This window comes from Diadema setosum, chromosome 4 (genome assembly GCF_964275005.1).
Source record: "Diadema setosum chromosome 4, eeDiaSeto1, whole genome shotgun sequence".
Classification (NCBI taxonomy): domain Eukaryota; kingdom Metazoa; phylum Echinodermata; class Echinoidea; order Diadematoida; family Diadematidae; genus Diadema; species Diadema setosum.
Genome location: NC_092688.1, coordinates 7,681,168 through 7,704,252, shown reverse-complemented (window position 1 = coordinate 7,704,252; position 23,085 = coordinate 7,681,168). Strand labels below are relative to the sequence as shown.

The 23,085-nt window shown below is 37.5% G+C and overlaps 2 protein-coding genes across 2 annotated transcripts in view; both read right to left on the bottom strand.

Annotated features, from left to right (window-relative positions):
- LOC140227456 (DNA repair and recombination protein RAD54B-like) overlaps positions 1–23,085 on the bottom strand; it is a 294,723-nt gene that overhangs the window by 153,456 nt on the left and 118,182 nt on the right. The window lies entirely within an intron of this gene.
- Positions 18,196–19,275, bottom strand: LOC140227003 (adenosine receptor A3-like). Its single transcript, XM_072307434.1, has one exon. The coding sequence runs from the start codon at positions 19,273–19,275 to the stop codon at positions 18,196–18,198; it is 1,080 nt and encodes a 359-aa protein (XP_072163535.1).

Genomic DNA, 23,085 nt, shown 5'->3' with positions numbered 1-23,085 from the left:
AACAAGAGCAAAATATTACAATAAACAAGAACAACAAACAACTAAAGTGAAAATCCAGATTGCGTGTGACTTCCAATCTGCATCGTTTGTGTGCACTTCCCAATATTCATAAGCTGGCTATAGAGGGCGCCATATGAGTTTCGTCATGTGCTTACCATTGAGTGCATGGGAGTGAAGGACTGATTATTGAATGAGTTTCCTTCCACACAAAGGCACAGAGAATGGAAGTCTGACTCCAAGAGCATGACACCTGGTACAAATGTAATCACTGTTTGCAGCAACTTTGCTACAAGTGATAAACATAGTAATAAAAAAAAAAAGAAATTCATTGTACTCCTAAGATTCTCTCCATTCTAAGCCACTTTTTGTTTTGTTTTGTGTGTTGTTTGTTTGTTTTTTTTGGGGGGGAGGGGTAGTGTTTATTATTTTGCAAAAAAAAAAAAGTTTTCAAATTGGTAAACTAATATTTGACTTACCATGAACATCACACATCAGGTGCATTCAAAACTGGTTAAATGCAAACTCACCTGGATGAAGAAAGAGAGAGAGAAAAATAGAGGAGAACAGAAAGAGAATCAAAAGTAGGTTCCATGAAGGATTCAAAATTATGAATTGTCAACACATGGATGAATGCAATAGCAACATTCTTGATCAATGGACAGTGCAACTCTTGTCTTAATTCTGTTTTTCTTTCAGGCGTTATAAATTTGGGTGTGAAAATGGTCCTTTCAATAACAGGAACAACAGTGCATCTCAAACTTTTTATTTGCAGTACAGGATGAGGTTCATTGAGGCAGATATAATTTTTCACCATTGTGAATGTAGGTGGGGAAATGCAAGGAGACAATCAAAGCAGATCTAATGAAGGAAGACAAGCATTTTCTTTTACTTCTATAAATGTGGAGGGGAAACTGTATTCTCCCTCCTATTTCATTAATTCCCACACTTAAAATGGTTCATTTGAAGTGATAAAAAACTAATAAGAAATATTATGCACAATTATTCATAAACAGCAAAACTTCACGTGCAAACACACCGCACTTGAAATGTGTACTGTCATTAAAATGGTGTATGAGAGTGCTGGACTTGATTTTGTTATCCCTTAGTGTGAAATAAAATTTGAACATAAACTAGTTTCTGATCAAAATAACAATGAAAATATTCAGATATGGCAAAGTACAAGGACTCATTGCACCAAGGCACATGAGTCATGAGTTGTTCTAAGCCACTGGCATGTTTTATTTTGAGTTGCAATCATGGCTCTTCTTTGTACACATAAAATAAACCAACATGTTAACTGTACTCTTGCCAAGAGGTGGCGCTCTCCAAAGAAGCCTGTACACCAATGGTGGGTCCCAGTTGCAGCCAAAGGGGAGACTATAATTTTACACGAAAAGGGTTGAATCCATTGACAATGGGAATCTAGAATGTGCTGTTTATTGATACTGCACTTGATCACTCAAACTTTGGAAACATATGTGTCTTCTGTAGTCATGTGCTTGAATAACTCCTCCATTTTTTTTTTCATGGATTAATGAAGAAGTGAAGATAATAATTTCAAAGAGGAAGTTTCTTTTCTATAAAAGACAAAATACACGTGTACAGGTAAAAGCAAGAGTGGAATGACAACATGTGAGACATGTATGCCAAGATATTTGTAGTTGTAACATCCATTACATCCAAAGCTCTTGCAGTGCACTAGAATACATATTGAGAGTTTTTGTGTTTAAAAATTTGGTTATTATTATTGTTGGTGGTGGTGGTGCTGCTGATTTCATTTATTATTATCATTATCATTATCACCATCATCATTATATTACAACAGTTGAAACTATGTGTGGGTGGAGGTATAATAAAAACAATACTGACAGCAGCAATAGTTATGATTATTTTCATTATAGTTATTATTGTCATCATTAGCATCATAAAAATGAGATAGAACAAATGCCAACAACGTGATACACAAAGACATGATAATCGGAATGGTTGTGTGACAGTCACTATGACATTATTTGTCAGAAGACTACCTTTTCATAGCACACGATATGACCACAAATGTATGTTTTTTTTTACCAATTTGTTTTCTGGATAAAATCATGGTGTCTACAGGAAAGTCGGAAATATAGTATTCATTTTCTTTCTTAACAAAATTTTGATAGATTTTATATAGCGGCAGCTAAAAAATGGTAGAATATATTCTTTATACAGCATGGGAAGATTCAGGACAAAGAGGGGGATGTTTTATTTATTCTTCCTCACATAAATTTGCAAATCTGGTAAAATTCTTGTCTGAAGACAGTGTCTGAAGACAGAACACAAATAACACGGCAGCACTGATGTGGTTCGACAACATTATCATCAACCATGGAACTTTGCGTGTCTCACAAGGAAAGAGGAAAGCGCTAATTCATCTCAGCCCCTTGAGTGTGGATTCATTTCTGCACACATCTGAATATCAACCTTTGCTACTGTAAACATTTCCTCCTCCTTCCCCTTCCTATACATGTGGCAATTAAAGTCAGTACTTGTTTTTCTTTCTTCCTTTCTTTTATGACAGAGATAAAAATCATTGCACAATTAAAGGCCCAGTAGAATTTGGATGATGGCAAAGCAGAGAGAAAAAACAATAAAAACAAACATACTTTGCATTGCTCATAATGAAGATTTTCACTATCATTGTTTACAGGTCAGCAAAACTCAACAACAGTGTGAACATATGCAGCACACCAGCCATACCATATGGGTATGCAATAGGACTATGCAGTACATCTCTCAGACTTTGTTTCTGTTGTTGTCTGACTTTGTAGTTGTTGTGGTTGTCTGTCACCTTTCTTGTTCTTGTTGCTGTTGGATATTGTCGTATACAGCTGTTTCCACTGGTAATCAGATTGGCAAACATTGTGTCCTCCATCTACATCTTATTCATCTGAATAGATGATTATCTATTTTGAAATAAGAGTTTAGCCACACAGCTGTATTTTCAGTGGTTGTTTCTACCAGCTATGTATGGGCTTTAAGGGAAGAAATAAGTTGTGCACTTGAATGCAAACAGAAATTGTAATTAATGTTTGCACCAGTTTCTGGGAGTCAATCAGCTAGCACACTCCTTGTGTGTAGGAGCTGGAAAAAAAGAGGCAGAGCTGTCTTTCAACCCCCCTTAATAACTCTCTTGTCCACATAATAACAGTGGCAAACATCTTCTGAAGCTTACTTCCTCCTTGAAACATCATAAAAATGGAGCAGAACCGTAGATAATTCTTGAGTAAACATTACGTGCTGTTACTGCAGGTTGCAGTCAAATTGCAGGCTGGTGAGTTGGGAGCTAATGTTATGTCGTCAAATAATTGTACATTTATGTTTCACAATTCTAAAGTGCTTATCAGTGCTGTACTGATTTATTGAGAAATAAACTTCTGTTCACTAACTTGCTTTAGAAGAACCTGCATTTAACTTACTGTAAATTCACTTCACTAGAATTTTGAATATACAGCAATTGTATATTTTCAATAGGTCATCCACGGATGAAGTTACAAAAATACTGTAGTCTTTTCAGCCAGTGATTGAACTGATTTTTCGAAGTGACTGATTTGAATGGATTGCTTGATTTTCCTCAAATACTAGTATTGCTTAAGCATTCTACTAATATTGCTGCACTCCCTTAATTCCCATAATCAGGATTAATCCCCCTTTAAAAAAAGTATATCCAGTACTGGATACTGAAATAAGTGTTTAAAAATCATATTAATGTGTTTATTACATGCAGTGAAGAAATTTTAGGGTACTGACTTTCTCCTTACGCAGAATCAAATTGAACTGAAATCTTTCTAGCAAATTCTATGAATGGATATCACATGATCTGAACATTTGACATAAATCTGGCATGCCCATCACTGCTAGTGGACATTTTTTTTTTTTTTTAATCTTGGTGACCAGCTGCAATTCATATTATGGTAAGGATACACTAATTTGTCATCATTTGTCAAAGTATGTTCGTTCTTCCATGCATGCACAGAAAAGCCATTAACTGCTTTCTTCATTTTTTTTTCTATACCAAATGTAAGATCCAGGCACCAAAATACAATCAAAGAAATCAAATACTGTATTTTTCAAACTGTTGCTTTGAACAGTGATATGCTGCAAATTCTTACTGTACAATCTATGGCTTTTGCTTGAAAATCTCAACATATGAGTGAATTACCTTTGATATTTAAATCTATTTTTCAAAATACAGGGGATATCAGTCATTGACTTCTTTTTTAACAGGACCTCTAATCATCTCATAACAGCAAATATTTGCAATTAATCCTCTACCATTAGGTAGCACATTTTAAGATATACAATAGCATCAAATATTGCTCTGGTTATGTCTAAAAAGCAAAATATCAGTTAGTTGGTCCTGACCTAAAGAAGCTCTGAAATCCACTGAATTACTTAAAAAGCAAAATATCAGTTAGTTGGTCCTGACCTAAAGAAGCTCTGAAATCCACTGAATTACTCCTCAAATAAATCAATTCAATGTTATCTCTTCTTCTTTTGCAAAGTAAGTTTGATGAAACTCAGACATTCTTATAGTTATTGCACACACACACACACACACACACACACACACACACACACACACACATACACACACACACACACACACTCACACACACATGGATGGACAAACATTGGGACAAACAACACATACTATTATTATGTCTCTGCATCTTCGTTGGAGAGGTATACACAAAACGTTTGATAGTGGCAGTACTCCTGGGATCAAAGCAATTCCATTAAAGTTGAAACATTGAAGAAAGGAGAAGGATTCTCCTCTGAATGATAAATATTTTCATTTCTGAGGCCACAATTCCCTCAGAGGCCGCCATCCTTATTATCACCATTCTACTTCAATTATTTCGGGACACCAAAGCCTGTTGCTACCAGGTCTACATTGTTTCATGTCATCAAGCCACACCCATGCATGAAAAGAAATGTCCGCTGCCAATGACTGCCTCGACTGCATTCTTATCAAATGGGATGTGCAGCATTGTTAGTATTGCAGTATTGCATGATTGCAAATGAGGTTATACCGCATCGATCCTCTTACTCCCACTGAAAGGGCCTTGGCATTCAATATGAGGACGTAAGGATGAAAGAGAGGGAGAGAGAAAGAGTTGGAGATGACATGACAAAAATAAAAATATGTAACCATAGTAACCATGTGCATGGCAAGTGGTTGGAAGAGACTGAAGGGCAGGCACACCCAAATAGACAAAAGTCACAAAAGAAAAGTCTTTTGCAGTGAAAGCTTTTACAGAAACACATGACAACACACTGTAAGAATGTAGTGCACACCTCATTAGATTCACAATGCAATGGATGGACTGGCCTTGGAAAATTTTGTTGACAAATGTCAAATAAGAAACTGTTGTTTCACCAACTGTTCCTACCTTGACAAAAAGAAAAATAAACAAACAAGTCTTGCTCTGCCATATTAAAGGCTGAAAAAGTACTGATAATTTGAATATATTAGACCTCTGAAACAGCAAAGTTGACCAGTAGATAGATAGTAATTGTTGCCTTCATAAAGAACAGGTCAAGATTTAGAGCATAGGTTAGTGTATTGGTTTTCTAGCTCGTTTTGATGTATTTTTCTTTTTTTTTCTTTACAAACGAGCTACAAAAAGCATTTGCTAAATTCCTCCACCAGTGACTCATTCAAAATAGTGCACAAGCAAAATCAGCGGTCACACGAATAACAGAAAATACAGGTCAATATAGCTAATGTGAGACTGAGGACGAAACAGGGTGACAAAGGAAGGAATGAGGAATTATGAGGAAGGCTGAAAAAAGAAAGAGAAACGTGAAGGGATACAGAGGGAGTGTTACAGAGCGATAGGAATGGATAAAAAAGGGTTTAAAGTACAGAGATGACAAAAGCAAGGAGATGATGATATGGGCAGACAGAAGCAACAAAATGATAAAATATGGAGGAACCCGAGAAAAAAGGGGTGGTGTGGATGAGGGAAAGGTTGAGATAGTTAAAAAAGAAAAAAAAAAAGGAAAAAAAAAAAAGATTGCATGGACGGATAGGGACTGTGACAGGAAAAGGCTGAGGCCATTTTCACAAAGATCACGAAATGTACAAGGTAATTGCAATGCCAAATTACGATTGTGATTACAATTACAATTCAAATTATCTGAGGCCATTTTCACATAGATCAAGAAATGTAATTGCAAAGCCAAATTACAATTACAATTACAATTACAATTCAAATTATTGTCAAATGCACACGACCCCAGAAGGTATTGCAACTTCTGAATGTATCATGTGTACATTGTATGCATTTGAATGTATGTATGTATGTATGTATGTATGTATGTATGTATGTATGTATGTATTATCTTTCCAAGTCAACTTCTAACAAAATTCATATTGTCATGGCAATATAAATCATCTTGCCAAGTTGACTTCATAAAAAGTATCATGTTGACGTGGTGGCATCCATAATGATTGAATTTTTTGGGAAGTTGACTTGGCAAGAAGTTTATGTCATCATGACAATATGAAATTTATGTAAAGTCCACTTGGCAACATGCTGTATGTCGCCATGTCGACATGCGTTTTTGTAGAAGTCAATTTGGTATTCAAGATAATAATTATACATTGTATATTGCCATGTTGACTAAAAGATGTTAAGTCAACATGGTAAGTTACAGATCTTTACATGTCAACACAATGTGGATATCAAATCGGCCTGACTAAATAAAGCATCTTGCCATGTCATCAGGTAGAATTTATATGGCACTGTAAGCTTCCAAAGTACTCCAGCTTTCATCTCATACATCAATGCTGCCCAACTTCAAACTTCCAGAGCACAAAATGTCACTGAATGTTATTATTTTTAGGGCATACGGTAGGTGAGAATCTCTCTCAAAAGATATGGTCACTCAACTCTGCCATCTGTACGGTATCCTAACACACAAAAGTGCAGAGACACATATTTACATTTGCAATTTACGCAGGGATATTGGCTCAAGTTCACTATCATCTGATGACGTTTCCAATTTAGCGACTCAAGCCTGGTAGCCCAGCGCCAAGGGTTATCCATTAATCTAATTTAAATGACAGGAAGTCGATTTGGGGTCCTGTCTGCCCTAATGCTGTTCGGGTGTCAAGCAACATCAATCACATTATGATGCAGGCCTGTGCAATTTTGCAACTCACTATGATAAAATATCTAAACAAATACTAATGACCCTCCCCCCCCCCCCCCTTGAAATCATCTGGTGAGTGCCAGAAGGTTGTAAAGCAATGCTCAAACAGAGAAAAATTGATCAACTCTACATCCTTTTACTCCTCAAATGATGACAAGGCTGAAAGAAGTCTTCCATTCGGGCTTTCAATGGGAAGAAAGGTATCCCTGATACTTACAATGCATTCCTGAATCAATAGGTCTCCACCGTTCACATTAGATTGGCCTGTATAATGGTTGGGGTATGTTTTTTGCGCAACTTCTGCATCTGACTACAAGTACTGTAAAACACGATATTTCCGCGGCATGAAATTTTCGCGAATTGGAGCCGATAGCCTTTTTCGCAGCACGAAATTTTCGTGAGTTGCCTCTAACCTTCAATGCATATAGTGTAGACCAGAACTTTCATGTGCCTTTTAATTTCATGAATGCTCTCGCGAAATTCTCGAAATTAAAATGCATGCCAACATTCCTCGTTTTACAGTAGCCTATCTTCAATGACAATACACTGCCTTCCTCCAATTATGATCTTGAATGGACAGTTGTATGTACATGGCAACATGAATACGTATCTGTTTGAGGTAGACCTGTCTTTCATGCAGAACCTGGAGTAAAAATGGAAGGACTTCTATGGGCCAACATTTGTAATGCCAATATATCTTCAATCTATTCATGCAAGCATTTTAACAAGTTTATTTTTTTTAAAATGATCACATGGTTATATCTTAAGAAGACAAACATCCATCTTTTGCATTCCAAACAAGCTAAAAATTGTGAAACAGCGGCAGAAAGCTGACTCTCTGTGATGAAACTGCACATGTGTGAACAGGCCTTAATACCTGGAGACTGATGATGCCAAGAAGTGCTTCAATCGTGAAAAAGTTGCTGATGTCAATGCCACTTATTGACAGAGGCAGGTTGACAATTGCATTGCAAAGTCTGTGGAGAGCAATCAATGCAATTTGTGGCTGTTATTAATGCAGTGTCATTGTTCACTGAGCTCAATGTCAAAATATGCAGACATGCAACAAGGGAATCGAGCTAGTAATAATCAAAATAATATTGGCACAAACTTACATCGAGAAGTCGATGCAGGGAAAACTCATGTCATCGATAACGGTGGATGCATAATACAATAAAACATAGTTTGATGGCTAATGCATGCTTAATGCTACAGTCACACGGCCAGATTTTGAACCGGGACCATAAGGAATGAAAACCGTAACGACCCGCTCCGAGCCGTACAGACCTGCATTGACCCGCATCGTAATCCACGTCAATTCCTGATGGATTCCGGGGGCTATGATACGGCGGTGAAAATTTCAGTTCCTCTGTTGGCAATCAGATGTAAAAGTGCTTCATAAAATTCTTGCACAATTTCAGTGCTGGGATGCTTCAAATATTCTTGGAAGCTTCCTTCTCTAGATTCCTTGTTTCTCTTCTGTTTCATCTCTCATCTTTCTAAAATCACGATGACCATTTCTTTCACGTGGCCTAACTTGACAATTCATTGACAACATTTTTTTTTTTACCCCATGAAAAACAAAATATGCCATTGTATTGCAATAATCATTGCACTTTATCTATATTTGCTTCTTTGTTTGTTGTAAAAACACAGTTGAAATAAATTCAAACGAATCAATCACATTAACTTAATACACTCTTCTACAGTGTATGTGTCAAATTGAATATGATACACATATCCTCATGCAAATGATAATGTGAAGAATGTTTCTGTTTGGAAAAAAAAAAACACAAAACACTTCAAAAACATAAAAAGAGGGCAAATTCAGCCTGACACTCAATCTCCCCTCTATCCCCCCCCCCCCATCCAGAAGAACAAACAAACAGACAGACAAACAGCCTCCTTCCCATATATACCTAACACACACAGCATGTAATAAATAAACATTAGCATAAAAGCATGAATCTTCTCTTCACAGAACACTTGCTGTCCTTTGCCAAAGCCTCAAGGGAATGCCATAATTCATAACCATTGGAAGCTGTGGAATGATTAATGAGCTCACGTCCACGATGTGGATTTGCTGCTATGCTGGAACCTGTTGCTTATCCCTAAGATTTAATCCTGTCAGCTTCACTGCCTTTTATCTTGTCTTGCTCCCATCCCTTGCTTTACCACACAGCACACTGGGGCATTCAAAGATATTAGCACAGTGCTGACGGATGAAGCTTCTGGTTAAAATGCAAGATTTTTGAAAACACAATCTATATTGGTCACACATAAAAACAACTTTTGTTTTAATATGAATCATATTGCTGCTGGATTGTCATTTGGGTTCCTCTCTTGAATATTACCATACAGATGCACAAGCGCTTGTCGGTATAGGCGATATAAATCAAAAGTTATTCTCCAATAGTCTCACTAAAGGACCTAAGACATATTAAAATGAATGTTAACATATGAATAGCACTTTCATTTTTAAGTAATAAAACTGTCTTTGCTGCATGATACAGCATTCAAAGAATGAAGACGGAAAAGTATGAGGTGAAAATGCAATTTTTCTTGATAATTTTCTTCATCTGGGATGATGAATGACACACATAATGTGTAGTTTACAGTCATATACCCTTTAAGACTTCTTAATTGTTTCATGAATACATTGTCTTGCCACGTCCCTTCAATAACGCTGAAAATTGAAAACACACCTGCTTCGGCAAATCATGACCCTTCAAGGGGAGAGTGTCTATTAATATAGATATGCTCAATGTTCAGACTTGGCTCAATCTGGAGCGTCATAAGCCATTAGTATGTCAAAAAAAAAAAAAAATTACCCTCGTCAGAAAAAAAAAGACAGTTGAAATTTTGCACTAATATTACACAAACATGCACACACATTGCATGCTCACAGTATATCTGGCAGTGTAACTGGCTGACAGTATACTGTAATTGTGGAAATTTTCGCGGTGTTGAAATTTTCGCGCATTTCGCGCAACCAGAAACTAGCGCGAAAATAAAAACACGCGAATATTTTTGCTTGCCATACGTTCCTGTGCGTGATGTCTTGATTCCGCGGAATTAAAAACACGCGAAACTCTTCTGACCTGGCCTAGCGCGAAAAATTAGTCGCGCGAAAATATCCACTTTTACAGTATCTGGGGGAACAAATAGAAGAGGAATTTGACATTCATTTAAAGGTACATTGTAACTTTATTTGTAGTGCTGATGAGTCTAAGACATGCAAGAATTTTAGTACGATCATTCATGAGTTTTATGGGAGGCAGGCAGTGCAGAAAAAAGCATGCTGCATGATAATATGATTAACAATGAAAGATGCCAGATCTAATTCATCATACCACTACCAAAGACACAATGAAATTCCTCATCATAGTTGTCATGTTAATGTAAGCGTATGGTCATACAGAATGGCATATTATTGATTCTACTAATATTTTCCCATGTTGACTGTATCAGAGTCATGATAGCTTCAAATCATCTTTATTCTCATTAACATAATTAAAATCATCAGTAGCAGCACTTCATCACTGTAAAAATCAATAGTCATCAGTAATCAATATCACCATTGAAATTAAAATCATTTTTATGTGCTGTCCTCTTAACATCATAAATATGAAAACTGGGATTTGGGGAGATTTGTTTCTCACAAAACTTTTCATAAGCAAGTATCATACCGAGATTTCTTTTTCTCTTTTATTATATATATAAAAAAAGATCAAACCAAGAAAACATTCATATAGACAGATACATGCCCTTCAGTTGTCTGCTGATTGCAGATTAAAGGTCCGGTTTACCTTTGGGAGCAGCGATTTAAAAAACGTTCATAATATCACTTTTGACGCATATGCGTAGGTCAGTTGTATCACAACACATCCTACCATATAAAATTTTTGCAATAAAGCCTAAAATATAAGGAGACATCACTATTTTTCTCATTAAGCCATAACTGTAGACGGTTTAGTCTGGAAACAGTTTTATTATATCTATTGTTTACATTTTGTATATTTACCAATACTTAACATCAATTATACTGGTTCAAGTTTTTACATTGGTCGTTTCTATCCCTAACTCACATTTTAGAATTATTTGAAAACACTAATGCTGGGTTTTTGTTTCATCTGCAAATGGTAAATTATGCCTTTAAATATAATGTTTCTCTGAATAGTAGCTAGTGTTTATTGGTAATACGTTTATCCTGCAAGATGTTTTCTGGGCCAAATCACACAGAAATACAGTCAAAATATATTAACATTGAAGTACATATAATTTATTTCTTGAAATTTTGATACACCCGTTAACAGCAAAAAAAAAAAAAATAGTGAGGGTGTTATGGAATTGCAAATATACGGCAATTTCAAAACGTGAATGACAACTTTAGTGCTGCTATATCAGGAATGAACATTTAGATATACATATAGCAACACCTTTTTTTTTTCACACGATATACATCCAGTGCAGTGTAATCAAATATATTTTTGACACATAGTAGACATGGCAGTCATGGTGCAGTTCAATACAGATATTTCATTTCTTTTTCGATGCATAAATCATGATAGCACAAGTCAGGGATTGGAACCGACACCATATATGTGTAGTTTGTTTCTGCACACCTTTTCATACTCGAAAACATTTGAAAGGTGCTGGTACTGAATGTCTATGTATGGGGGGGGGGGGGGGGTATTACTGTAAAAGTGAAAATTATAGCGGTGTTGACATTTTTGCACATATCACGCAACCCGAAACTAGCACGATAAACAAAAGCACACAAATACTTTTCTTTGCCATATGTTCCAGTAGTTGATGTCTTGATTCCACAGAATTGAAAACACACATAACTCATCTTACCCCGCGAAGCGTGAAAAATTAGTAACACGAAAATATCTGCTTTTACAGTATGTTTCGTTTGCAGAAAGGGTGGGAGATGGCAAGTGGTCATTTGCTTTGATTTGTTTTGTTTCTGTTCTTCTTGAGAGCTTTCTTTGTATGATATCATGGTATTTGAAAATGCCAGCTTCCTTAAAATCATCCCAACATCACAGGTAGTCAAGAAAAATAGTGGGCATTTGCATTCATACCTTCACTTCTTGGAGATGAGCTAGGAAAAAAAAAAAGGTGCAGATGTGATGACTAATGAAGCTTTAAAAAAAATAATAAAATAAGAAGTGTTCAGTGACCCCTCTCTGTAAACTGATCTAAGACTGGATAGGTGAAGGGAGGCATACTGACTCTGACAGGGTGATGGAAGATATGGCCAATAAGAACAAAATCTCCCAAACCCCTGGATGTGCGCATCAATCAAGCCAAACTGGATCTGATCCCATCTGTGATGATTTGTGTTCCCTCCTTTACAGATTACTAGCACACTCCTCATCAATCACATCAAACATAATCCACGTCTAGCTAAACTTACATTGGAGGGGGGGGGGGAGGGGGAATCAGACAACCAGACAGCTGCTGGTAGAAATAGATAGGCTACATCCATCAGATTTTAGTCCTCATCATGACGGGTCCTACATCTCTTCACTACATTCAAACAGAAAATGTCAAGAGGGGGTGCGGGGGGGGGGGGGGGGGGGGGGATAATCTGATCAAGTCAAATCATTCTCTGGATGCCATGATGACTGCACATTGCTTTCTATGATTTCAGTTTTACCATTCCGCACAAATATTCTCCAACCTCCTAAGATTTTTAACCCATACCTCGCTTTTGGAAGAAAAAAAAAATGAGCAAAACTGCTTTAATACACAGTATATACTAAATTTAATCTACAAACTGTGAAATGCAGCATAATGGCAAAATATTTCAAACCTCGCTGAGTGCGGGTAAAAGTCTATAACTTTGAAGTAGAGCCAATGTCATTCTGTTTCATCAAGTCCTGGAGTCATCTTTACGACAAAATGTCTACATCAATCATGGAATCATCATGATTAACTACATAATTAGCTTTAGCATTATCTTACTCACTATCAACATCATCCTCATCATATTATCATTGTCATTAACGAAGTCATTACCATTATCATATCATAGACTACTCCAAAAGACATGAGTAAATGGAATTTTGAGGAGAATGCTTCCCATCACTTTCCCCCTCAGATAACCCTAAAATTGTAGCCAAAAACTTTGAATCCTTACAGCTTGGAGTAGCAAAAAAAAAAAACAAAAAACAAAAAACAAAATAAAAATTGAAATAAATGAAGTTTCTCAAAAGATTTAAGTGTCTGTTGTATCTTTACAATATTAGAAATCTGAAGGTTCAAAACCTCTTCTTTTTCAAGTGCACACAAGGCAGCCAAATACACAATTCCAACTCCACACGAGCATTTTACACAAGCTGAACTGACCCCGCAATTGTTGAAAATATATTCAGCTGTGACATTTAAACCAGGCACAATTGTAATCAACCCTGGCAAGATCTGACAGATTTACATAAACTAACACCTCTCTAGTAGGTGGGATAAAGGAGACTTTAATGGCACGGTTACTCAAGGGGTGGAAATCCTTGCCGATCAAGCCAGCCCACACTGACAGCAGCTATCAAGGAGAGGAAGGAGTCGACGGAAACCACAAAATCACCAGCAGAAAGCAGGAAATCATTTCCCGTCTTTGCAGATCGCGGCACTGAGATACGGGCAGGTGAAGTGTTGATTTTTTTCCATTCAACCTGCCCTCTACTGGTTGGTTGCATGGTGGTGGATAGGATGGATCATGTGTGACATCTTGCACAATCGCTGTAGAGCAATAGCCTTCTCTTTGTTTAAACTCTTCTTACTTATACGTCATAATTGTCATGTAATGATGATATTTTTACCTGCAGCACTCTGAAGCTCATGTAGCAAAGAATGGTCTCATTTGGAATGAATTAGAATGCATACTGCATTATTTCTCGTGTTCTTATTGAACATATTTTTTAAAGGTTGAAAAATTAATATTCATTTCTTCAATGATTATTCCTACGTATTTGTCATGCATTCTATATATCATCATATTCTGAGAGGTAAAGGATGCTAAAGGATTTTGCTCAATGCAATCAAAGGTCAAAGCAATCCACCTGCTCAGTTTCATCCAGTAACCCACATGGCACAATAAGATTTCACACAATAATACACAACTAATCGAACCACCATAGCAAATATGCTCCAAATTGTTCCGGTTGTTGTCATGTTTATTGCAATAATAGTATTTCATATCGTATCAAGTTGGGTATGGCCAGATTGTGAGGTGCCTAATAAGATATATACCACTTTTTCAACATAAAATTTTATAAACTGGCTGCCATGACTGCTTACATGACAAGAAGATGGTTGATACAAGCAACGATTGTTCTATTGCATGTCCTCATAAAACAATGAACTTCTGCTACTACTTCTTTTTTTTTCCCCCAAAATTACAATGTAGGACAGCTGAGAGAAAACCCTTATCAAATCCTTTTTTTAGATTCATGAGACTTTTTGCATCGCACCAACTATTCACTTGCTGGTATCACAATGTAACAAGTCTTTGCATGAAAATGCATATATCTTTTTTATTTAGTTGTATGTCTTACATTATAAAAAAACAAACATTAAAAACATGATGCTAGAGAGAAAATCAGGCTTATTTGCCTTTACAAAGTTAATGTGTGGTTTAAATATTATTCACTGTGATTCATGTTGTATTCAATACATCACTTCAAAAAGTACATTACACACTAATAAATGCTGTGATTAAAAAACAAACAAACAACAGAATGATTGAAGGTTATAAACCTTGCCAAGTTATCTCCACAAGGATGCTTCACACTCAGCTTTTTGGGTATTAAAGCAACAAAGGATTCTTATCTTTGCCATCATGGCAATGAATACGTTCCACTGTAAGTATTGTCAAACATCTTAGTTTGTATTTGCCACACTTGAAATTGTCGTAAGAGTTGATAGTCTACATGAATACTGCTTATGGAGGGGTAACTCTGCATTATGTGATATCCTGGCTCTAGTTTGCTGTTACATAGAACTACTATAGCAACGGTGTGTCTGACATTGATTCAGAAATAGCCTCATATCCACACTATTCTTGTCCATACACTCATTTGACGGCAGCTGAAGTGTATGATATGCGTTTCCATCACAACACCCTCCCCCTACCTTTCTGCTAATTGTGTTTCCACATGGTTCAAAGGCAAGATGAAGACCAATATAAAACAGCTCTGAAAAAAAAATCAATACAATCATTATCAAAATAACCCACGCTCCAGTAAGTTTGATAAACACTTTTGTCTCTTTTTCTTATCAACAGGAAATGTCAATCCTTAACCAAAGAAGTCATTAAAAAAACAACTTCACTCTCTTATTACCTACATGTACCCTCGCTATCTGGCCATCAGCAGATCAGAAAGAGAATGTCAGGCAAGTGAAGAATACCCTGTACTATGGCAAAGGTCTTAACAGGTCATATATTTATAATCACATCTTTTATCCTGCTACAATTGTAAAGACATTATGAGAGGATACCAACTTCTGGCAATGTAGCACGTAAAATAGATTCATTGCTTCATGTGTATAATATCTGTCGTTCTCACCAAACAAATTGTACTGTAAAACCAGAAATTATTGCGTGCATAAAACTTCGGCGAATTTCATGAGCCAAGATTTGCATTTGTCTACACAATGCACTGAATTTCAGTGGCAATTCGCAAAAGTTTCATGGTGCGAGAAAAGGCTGTCAGCTCCAATTAACAAAAGTTTCATGCCACTAATACATGTATTTCTGGTTTTACAGTAGTCAGTGGATTGTCTTTCTTTTTCACTGTCATCACGAAAAAGTGCATACCTCAGAGTAACCTACATTATGGCTTCTTGATGACGTGTTAGTGAAAGTTCATTGGAGAATAAAAAATTTGAAAGATTTTTTTTTTTTTTTCAAAAAGAAATAACTGTAAAAAAATAGCTAGGTAGATGTCTGTAAAAAACCAAGAAAAAAGTAGTGAATCCATATTTCTAAAATCACATTTTTGCCTGACAAAATCATTAGACATTTGACTGTTGCTCCTAAATGTGCATGCAAATATTATAAAGTCATCCTTCATTTTCTATCATTTTGACTGCATGCAGCCACTTTCTTAGTCACACTTAAGTGAGGCTGGAATTATTTTTTTCTTTTACAATATAAAAATCTGCAGCACAACAAGATTAACAATTATATGGTCCAAAATGAAACAAGAATTTCTCCACTTGTACAAAACTCATACAACACATAAAGCTGTCTATTGTAATAAAAAGTAAAAAAGAAATCCAAAATACAGAAAACCTACTTCTTCTGTTGTTTCTTTTAAAAAATAAAATAAAAAAATGCCATGTGAGAAATCTTGATTAAATACTAAACCACTATAGATGTTTGTCAAATATCACTTGTGAATAAAATATTTTCTCCATTTTACAGGAAAACAAATGCTTTCAGGTCTCCTCATAGCACTAAATGGGATGGCAAAGTTTTGGTTGAGGTGGGGATTCAGATTTTAACTCCTTGCGAGGTAATCATCCCATTGAGGACGAGTCCTGAGTATGCTCGGGTAAGGGTGACTGGGAAATGCGTGTTGTAGCAAAATCATCCCATCCTCAACAGGTTAAAAGCCCCTATAGATATGAAATATTAAAGAGCATATACAGTTCCAAGAGGAATTCATACTTTTTTTTAATAAAAATCAGTTTTTAACCAGCTGAGATACGTAAAAAAAAGCAAAACAAAGTGGTCCTCATAAAATAATTTTTTCATTATGACCTCATTGTCTCTGGATATTTCAACTATATCAAAATCTATCTTTATCAAATAAACTTTGAATTCCTCTTAGAATTTTCATATTTCAGAAGAGTTTTCTCATTCTAAATCTCAAAAAAAAAAATTGGAAACCTGAAGCCTCATCTCAATCAAAACTATACCATTACTTTAATCAAGAGCAAGGAAATAATGATCCTCTTTAAGCAAGCAATTAAGAACAAAAAATATAGACTGTTGATACAAAAAGCAACTTCCTACTTCAAAAGTTATTGGTTTTCACCCCATGTATATATACAAAGCACAATGAGACATACAATGTGCATAGCTCCAATCACAATAAAATGCTTGTTCTTTTCTACCTTATCCTTTAGTGGATTTATCCAATTACATTTGAAGAGACAAGGGTTGCAAGAAAATAATTGCAAATATCAGTCCATTGTCAGATTTCCACTTCTGTAAAACATGATATATTCGCGGCATGAATTTTTCGCGAAATGGAGCCGACGGCCTTTTTTTGCGGCATGAAATTTTCGCGAATTACCACTGGCATTCAATGCATATAGTGTAGACAAGAACTTTCGCGTACATTTAAATTCGCGAATCATGGCGCTCGCGAACTTCAAAAATTAAAATGCAAGTGAACATTCCTCATTTTACAGTATCCAGCAAGTATCACATGCTCAGGTTCAGTAGACAATTGACACTTGACATTTCATGATAGATACATACAAGTAAAACAATCATCTAATCCCTTTAATATTGTAAAACAGATAAAATTGAAAGTACTTTCAAATAGTGTGCCCCCCCCCCCCAGGAAAAAATAAATAAAATAAATAATAGAATTGAACTTTGGCTCAAACATTCAACTAACATGTGATCACAGTTATTCAACAAGAAAAAAAGACATGGTATTACAAATGAATGATCACCGATAACAGTTCATAATGTTTCATAATGTTCTCTCACCTATAACAAAACTATCTTTATATTTCTCATTGCCATAGGTATTTTTGGGAGGGAAAAAAAAAAGGTGCTGCTATGTGAATAATAAACAAAAATATAAGTTTCATCAACAATAAACTATTTATGAGTCATAAACTTGTCCAGGTTTCATTGTGAAACATTCAGTTCTGCTAGATGGTTAAATCCGTATGAATATCAGTCATTTCCTACATCAAATATTGCAGGGGAAAACAAAAATAGCTCTCCTTTCTGATGGTAAATCGTCAAGATATATTTGTCTCTGTCCGGGCATTCCATGTGGTAGTGTCAGTTAGACCACCACGCCTGTCGGGCTTGGTCAGGACTGATTTGAGGATGCGGGAAGGCAGGGGGACCTTTGACAGCTGGCACCTGATGACAAAGCCAAAGACCTCTCGGAAGTGAGGGTGCTTGAGGCAGTAGAAGAGTGGGTTCAGGCAGCTGTTGAGACCAAGCAGGATGGCAAGGTATGCCGCCATTTGTCCATACTGCTGGGGATTGGCCACAAAGCCGGTAGCACAGTAAGCAATGACAAACGGCAAGATGCAAACATAGAATGTACATATGACCAAGAGCAGGTTCTTAGTGATGACTATGTCAATACGTCTGGTTGAGGCAACCGGCGGCGCGTTTTGCCGGTGAGCAGCAAGGTTACTCAGGTGGTTCTTTACATAGCGAAACAGGAGCCAGTAGCAGAGGCTGGAGAGCAAGAGAGGAATAGTCAAGAAAGCCAGTGCCCCACTCTTATATATCACATCATATTCATGAGCTGGATCCCATGCACACAGTTCCAAGTAGGTGTCGTAGCCAAGACTTCCATATCCAACCGCCTGCGGGATGATAAGAAAACCAGTCAGGTTCAGCCACGTCGAAGAAACCATGAGTGTAATGTTCAGGGGTGTGAAGACTCTTTGATACACAATGCGAGATCTCGCAATTAGAATGTAGCGGTTAAAAGCAATAAAAGCAAGTGTTGACACACTACATCCTATAGCAATGATGATCAGAGCTCCAATGGTGGTACAGGCCCATGCAGGCAGCGATAAAGCATCCTCCAGATGAAGGATCCACAGGCTTTGCAAGGGAAACAGGAGCCCTATGAGAAGGTCTGCAATGCTCAAGTTGATGACAAAGATGTTGGTGATGGTGTGAAGTTTCCGTGACACGACCACCATGAAAATCACAAAGATGTTGCCCACCACGGCCATCAGCCCCACCGCTATGAAACAGCAAGCTTTGACCAGCTCCTGGATTTGAATAGCATCCGCCGTGGTGTTTCCACTGGACGACGTGAATGACAAGGAGAATCTTGCCAGAGTAGCCATTATTTTGACTGGTGATGCACATTTAGAAGGAATATGTTAGCTCAATACTCGCAGAATCCACTGAGAGAGCATTTTCCAGCACAACACAGGTAACGGCATGTCTGTGTGTCAGTTACTGCCAACAGACTCCAGACCTCTACCATCCACAGAGAGAGAGAGAATGAGATGCTTGCTATGCGAATGAATGACAATCAGCCACGCGCAAACATTTTGGGTCAATAGATTGGTATCGCCCTTACCAGATGAGAGTAAGGTACTTAGTGCATAATTCTGCTGACGCACCCTTGGCATATGCTAACTCAAGCTTACTCTTACCAGTATGACAAGAGGGGGAAAAATACCAAAGCTATGCATTCCCATGGCAACCAAGAAGTCACCCCCAGCTTGGATACACCCCCATCTGCGCAGTTGTATTCAATCTCCTGCGGCAATACAGGCATTCACTACTCTCTCAGTTGCGTCACTTGGTATAGATATACATTGGTGGTGTTCACACGTGTGAAAGATTAGATTGATACAGAGAAAATAATTCATATTGTCATGCACCAACAGAACACCCGTCAGCACCGACATAACAACTGTCATACACCGACAAAACATTCTTGGATTAGCACCGAATGAATACAGCTGTTCACGCCATGTTTGCCAACTCCAACTCTCATGTCCCGAATGGACACTTTTATTACACCCCACCCTGGTTTCACCAAGGCACATCACGGTTCTCCGTCACACCTCCCCCCAACAAGAGGAAAGTTATGAATGTAACTTTTCGACTATAAACACCTTGTTGTAAGGCTTACTTCAATGTTCTTGCTTACTACACGTATTCAGCTCACACGATTACAAACTCAAATAGTTTTGTGTTGTTCTCTCAAAACCTCACCTGGCATACTACACTTATAATTACTGATTTTGAGCCTTATCAGAATCAGTTCACTCCGGTATCATATTGTCCACTTTTAGAACAATATAAGAAAACTTGACAAGCCCCCTACAAAACATGTAAATACACAAATCAACAGTCTACAGTAATACACATGTGAAACTGTTTTCAAACGGGTGCACATACGGGTGCACATAATCCGGAAAGATTACACCAGATGTAATCAATCATTTCTCCAGTAATATCAATATTTTGACTGAGACTGTGCTTTCTGGTAGTCTCGACTGTATTTATATCCTCACATACTGTATTTCACCAATAAACTTCAGGCATGAATAATATTTTTTTTTGGTAACACATAAACTTCATCTTTAAATGTGAAAACCAACGACCCTGAAATTGTTCTGACTGTTGCAAAGATATGTTTGTTTTTCCAACACAAACTTTCATTGGAGTTTCACTGAATGTGGTAACAGCACACATTTCTTGATCATAACAAAATCGTATTTAAACACGTCAACACATGTGTACATCTACTCAATGTACTTGCTAATACATCTTATACTTATGTCAACTCTGCGTCATACGTTAGCCAAAACAGCAACAAAATTTTAACCATCGGACATTTCTTTTTGTCTCTTCACACATATGTACTGTCACGCGATAAGATGTTGTAATATATGTGCAAACTCTGGAAAATATCGAGATCATACTCGACACACAAATGTGACGCTGTCACTCTGTAACGAAATACATATACAGGTTATTAATTTACAAAAGTGACATTATAACATCTTGGCTTCTTTGTGCCTCACTGTCACTCAACATTTTTTCATCAATACAAAACAGCACAAATTCTTGTGTTTTAACACAAATCGGTTGACATAAAACTCAAACTTTGATCAACAGTTTTCTTGTGACTGGCCGGTTGTGTTTTGCTATACTGTTTTTGCATTTGCTAGCATTAACTCGGTAACGTATCGGTATACATACAAATCTGAATCTTTTGACTCTTTGGGATACATTGAATGAAATCAGAATATAAGTGTGCAACTGAAGCACAACTTTCACCGTAATCTTACACACCACAAATGTTATATCCTGACGCTTCCTGTAATGTTGGGTTTTCAAAATACAACTGTATCATACAATGCTTGGCGTGTAACACATCATGAAATTTTTCAAGCGATGTCTTCTTACAAAGACAGAATATTGTGTACTAGTACTTTCTCATACTTCCTAGCATCAATCACATATACTGTTTTCGCTGAAAACAGACATGATTAACATAAATACAATTTCTTCCTTGACAGATCCTTGGGAAAGGAAGAAAACTGAACGAAAATACATAAACACATGTATACTTTGTCATATACCAAAAAAAAAAAAAAAATCAACATCAGTTTCTTGTCTGTTTTGAGTCCTGTTTGAAATGTTCAGCTTGATGTAGGTTTCACTGTAGATTTGATATAATTATCGTTCGGCAACATTATCAGCGCGCGCACAATTTCAAACTCGCGACAAAGCGTCTGCTAATTTGTTGTCCTTTCCTGCTATGTGCACAATTCTCAGTGGATACGGCTGGAGAATCAAACTCCAACGGAAGAGACGCTGATTCTTGTGCTTGAAGCGTTCTAAGAATGTCAATGGGTTATGGTCAGTGTACACCACGATGTCTCTTCCACCGTCCAAATACGCTTCGAAATGTTGCACCGCTAGAACGACACTGAGACATTCCTTCTCCACAGTTGAATACTTTTGCTGATGGCGATTCAGTTTTTTGGAGAAGAAACACACGGGTTTGCTGTGTCCGTTGTCGTCATCCTGAAGTAGCACGGCTCCTACTCCTCGGTCACTAGCATCCGTAGCTAGCTGGAAGCTCCTCTCGAAGTTTGGTGCGATAAGCACGGGATCGTTCATGAGGACGGCCTTCAGCTTCTGGAACGCATCCTGGCAGCTCGCCGACCACTGGAACGTTGTACCCTTTTTCAACAAGTCCGTCAAGGGCACCACCAGGTGACTGAAGTTGGGGACGAATCTCCGGTAGAATCCGCACATTCCCAAAAAGCGCTGAAGCTCCCGTTTCGATGACGGCACTGGGAAGTCCACGATGGCTCGGACCTTAGCATCTCGTGGTGCGACGCTACCTCGGCCTACCTTGTGACCTAGGTAGGTCACACAAGCTTTCCCGAACTCGCATTTGGCCAGATTCACCACGAGTCCTGCATGTGACAACCTCTGGAACAGCTCTCGAAGATGAGCAACATGCTCCTCCCACGTATTGCTGAAAACCAACACATCGTCTATATAGACAACACAGTTATCATGACCAGCAATAACTCGATTCATCATCCGTTGAAAAGTTGCGGGGGAATTTTTCATCCCGAAGGGCATGACACAACACTGGTATAACCCGGAGGGCGTGACAAACGCCGAGATCTCTCTTGCATCTTTGTCTAATGGCACCTGCCAATACCCTTTCATCAAATCCAATTTGCTGACATACTCGGCACTTCCTACCCGATCAATACATTCCTCAATCAAAGGAAGCGGAAACGAATCAGTCTTGGTTATGGTATTGACCTTCCTGTAATCTATACAAAACCTGGACGTTCCGTCTGACTTTGGGACTAGCACTACTGGGGAACTCCAGTTTGAGTTACTAGGCTCTATGATTCCATTTGCAAGCATGAAATCTATCTCCCTATCCACCTGTTCTCTCTTAGCAGGATGAATCCGATATGGATGCTGCTTAATGGGTGCATTTTCACCAACATCAACCGTATGAACAGTGTCTTTCGCACAGCCCAATTTATCACTGCAAACCTCCGGAAATTCCTGGAAGATGTCGACAACATCTTGCCTCTCCGAATCAGACAAATGATTGAGCAGTAACTCTGGATTTTCTAGTGCCTTTGAGTTCTCTA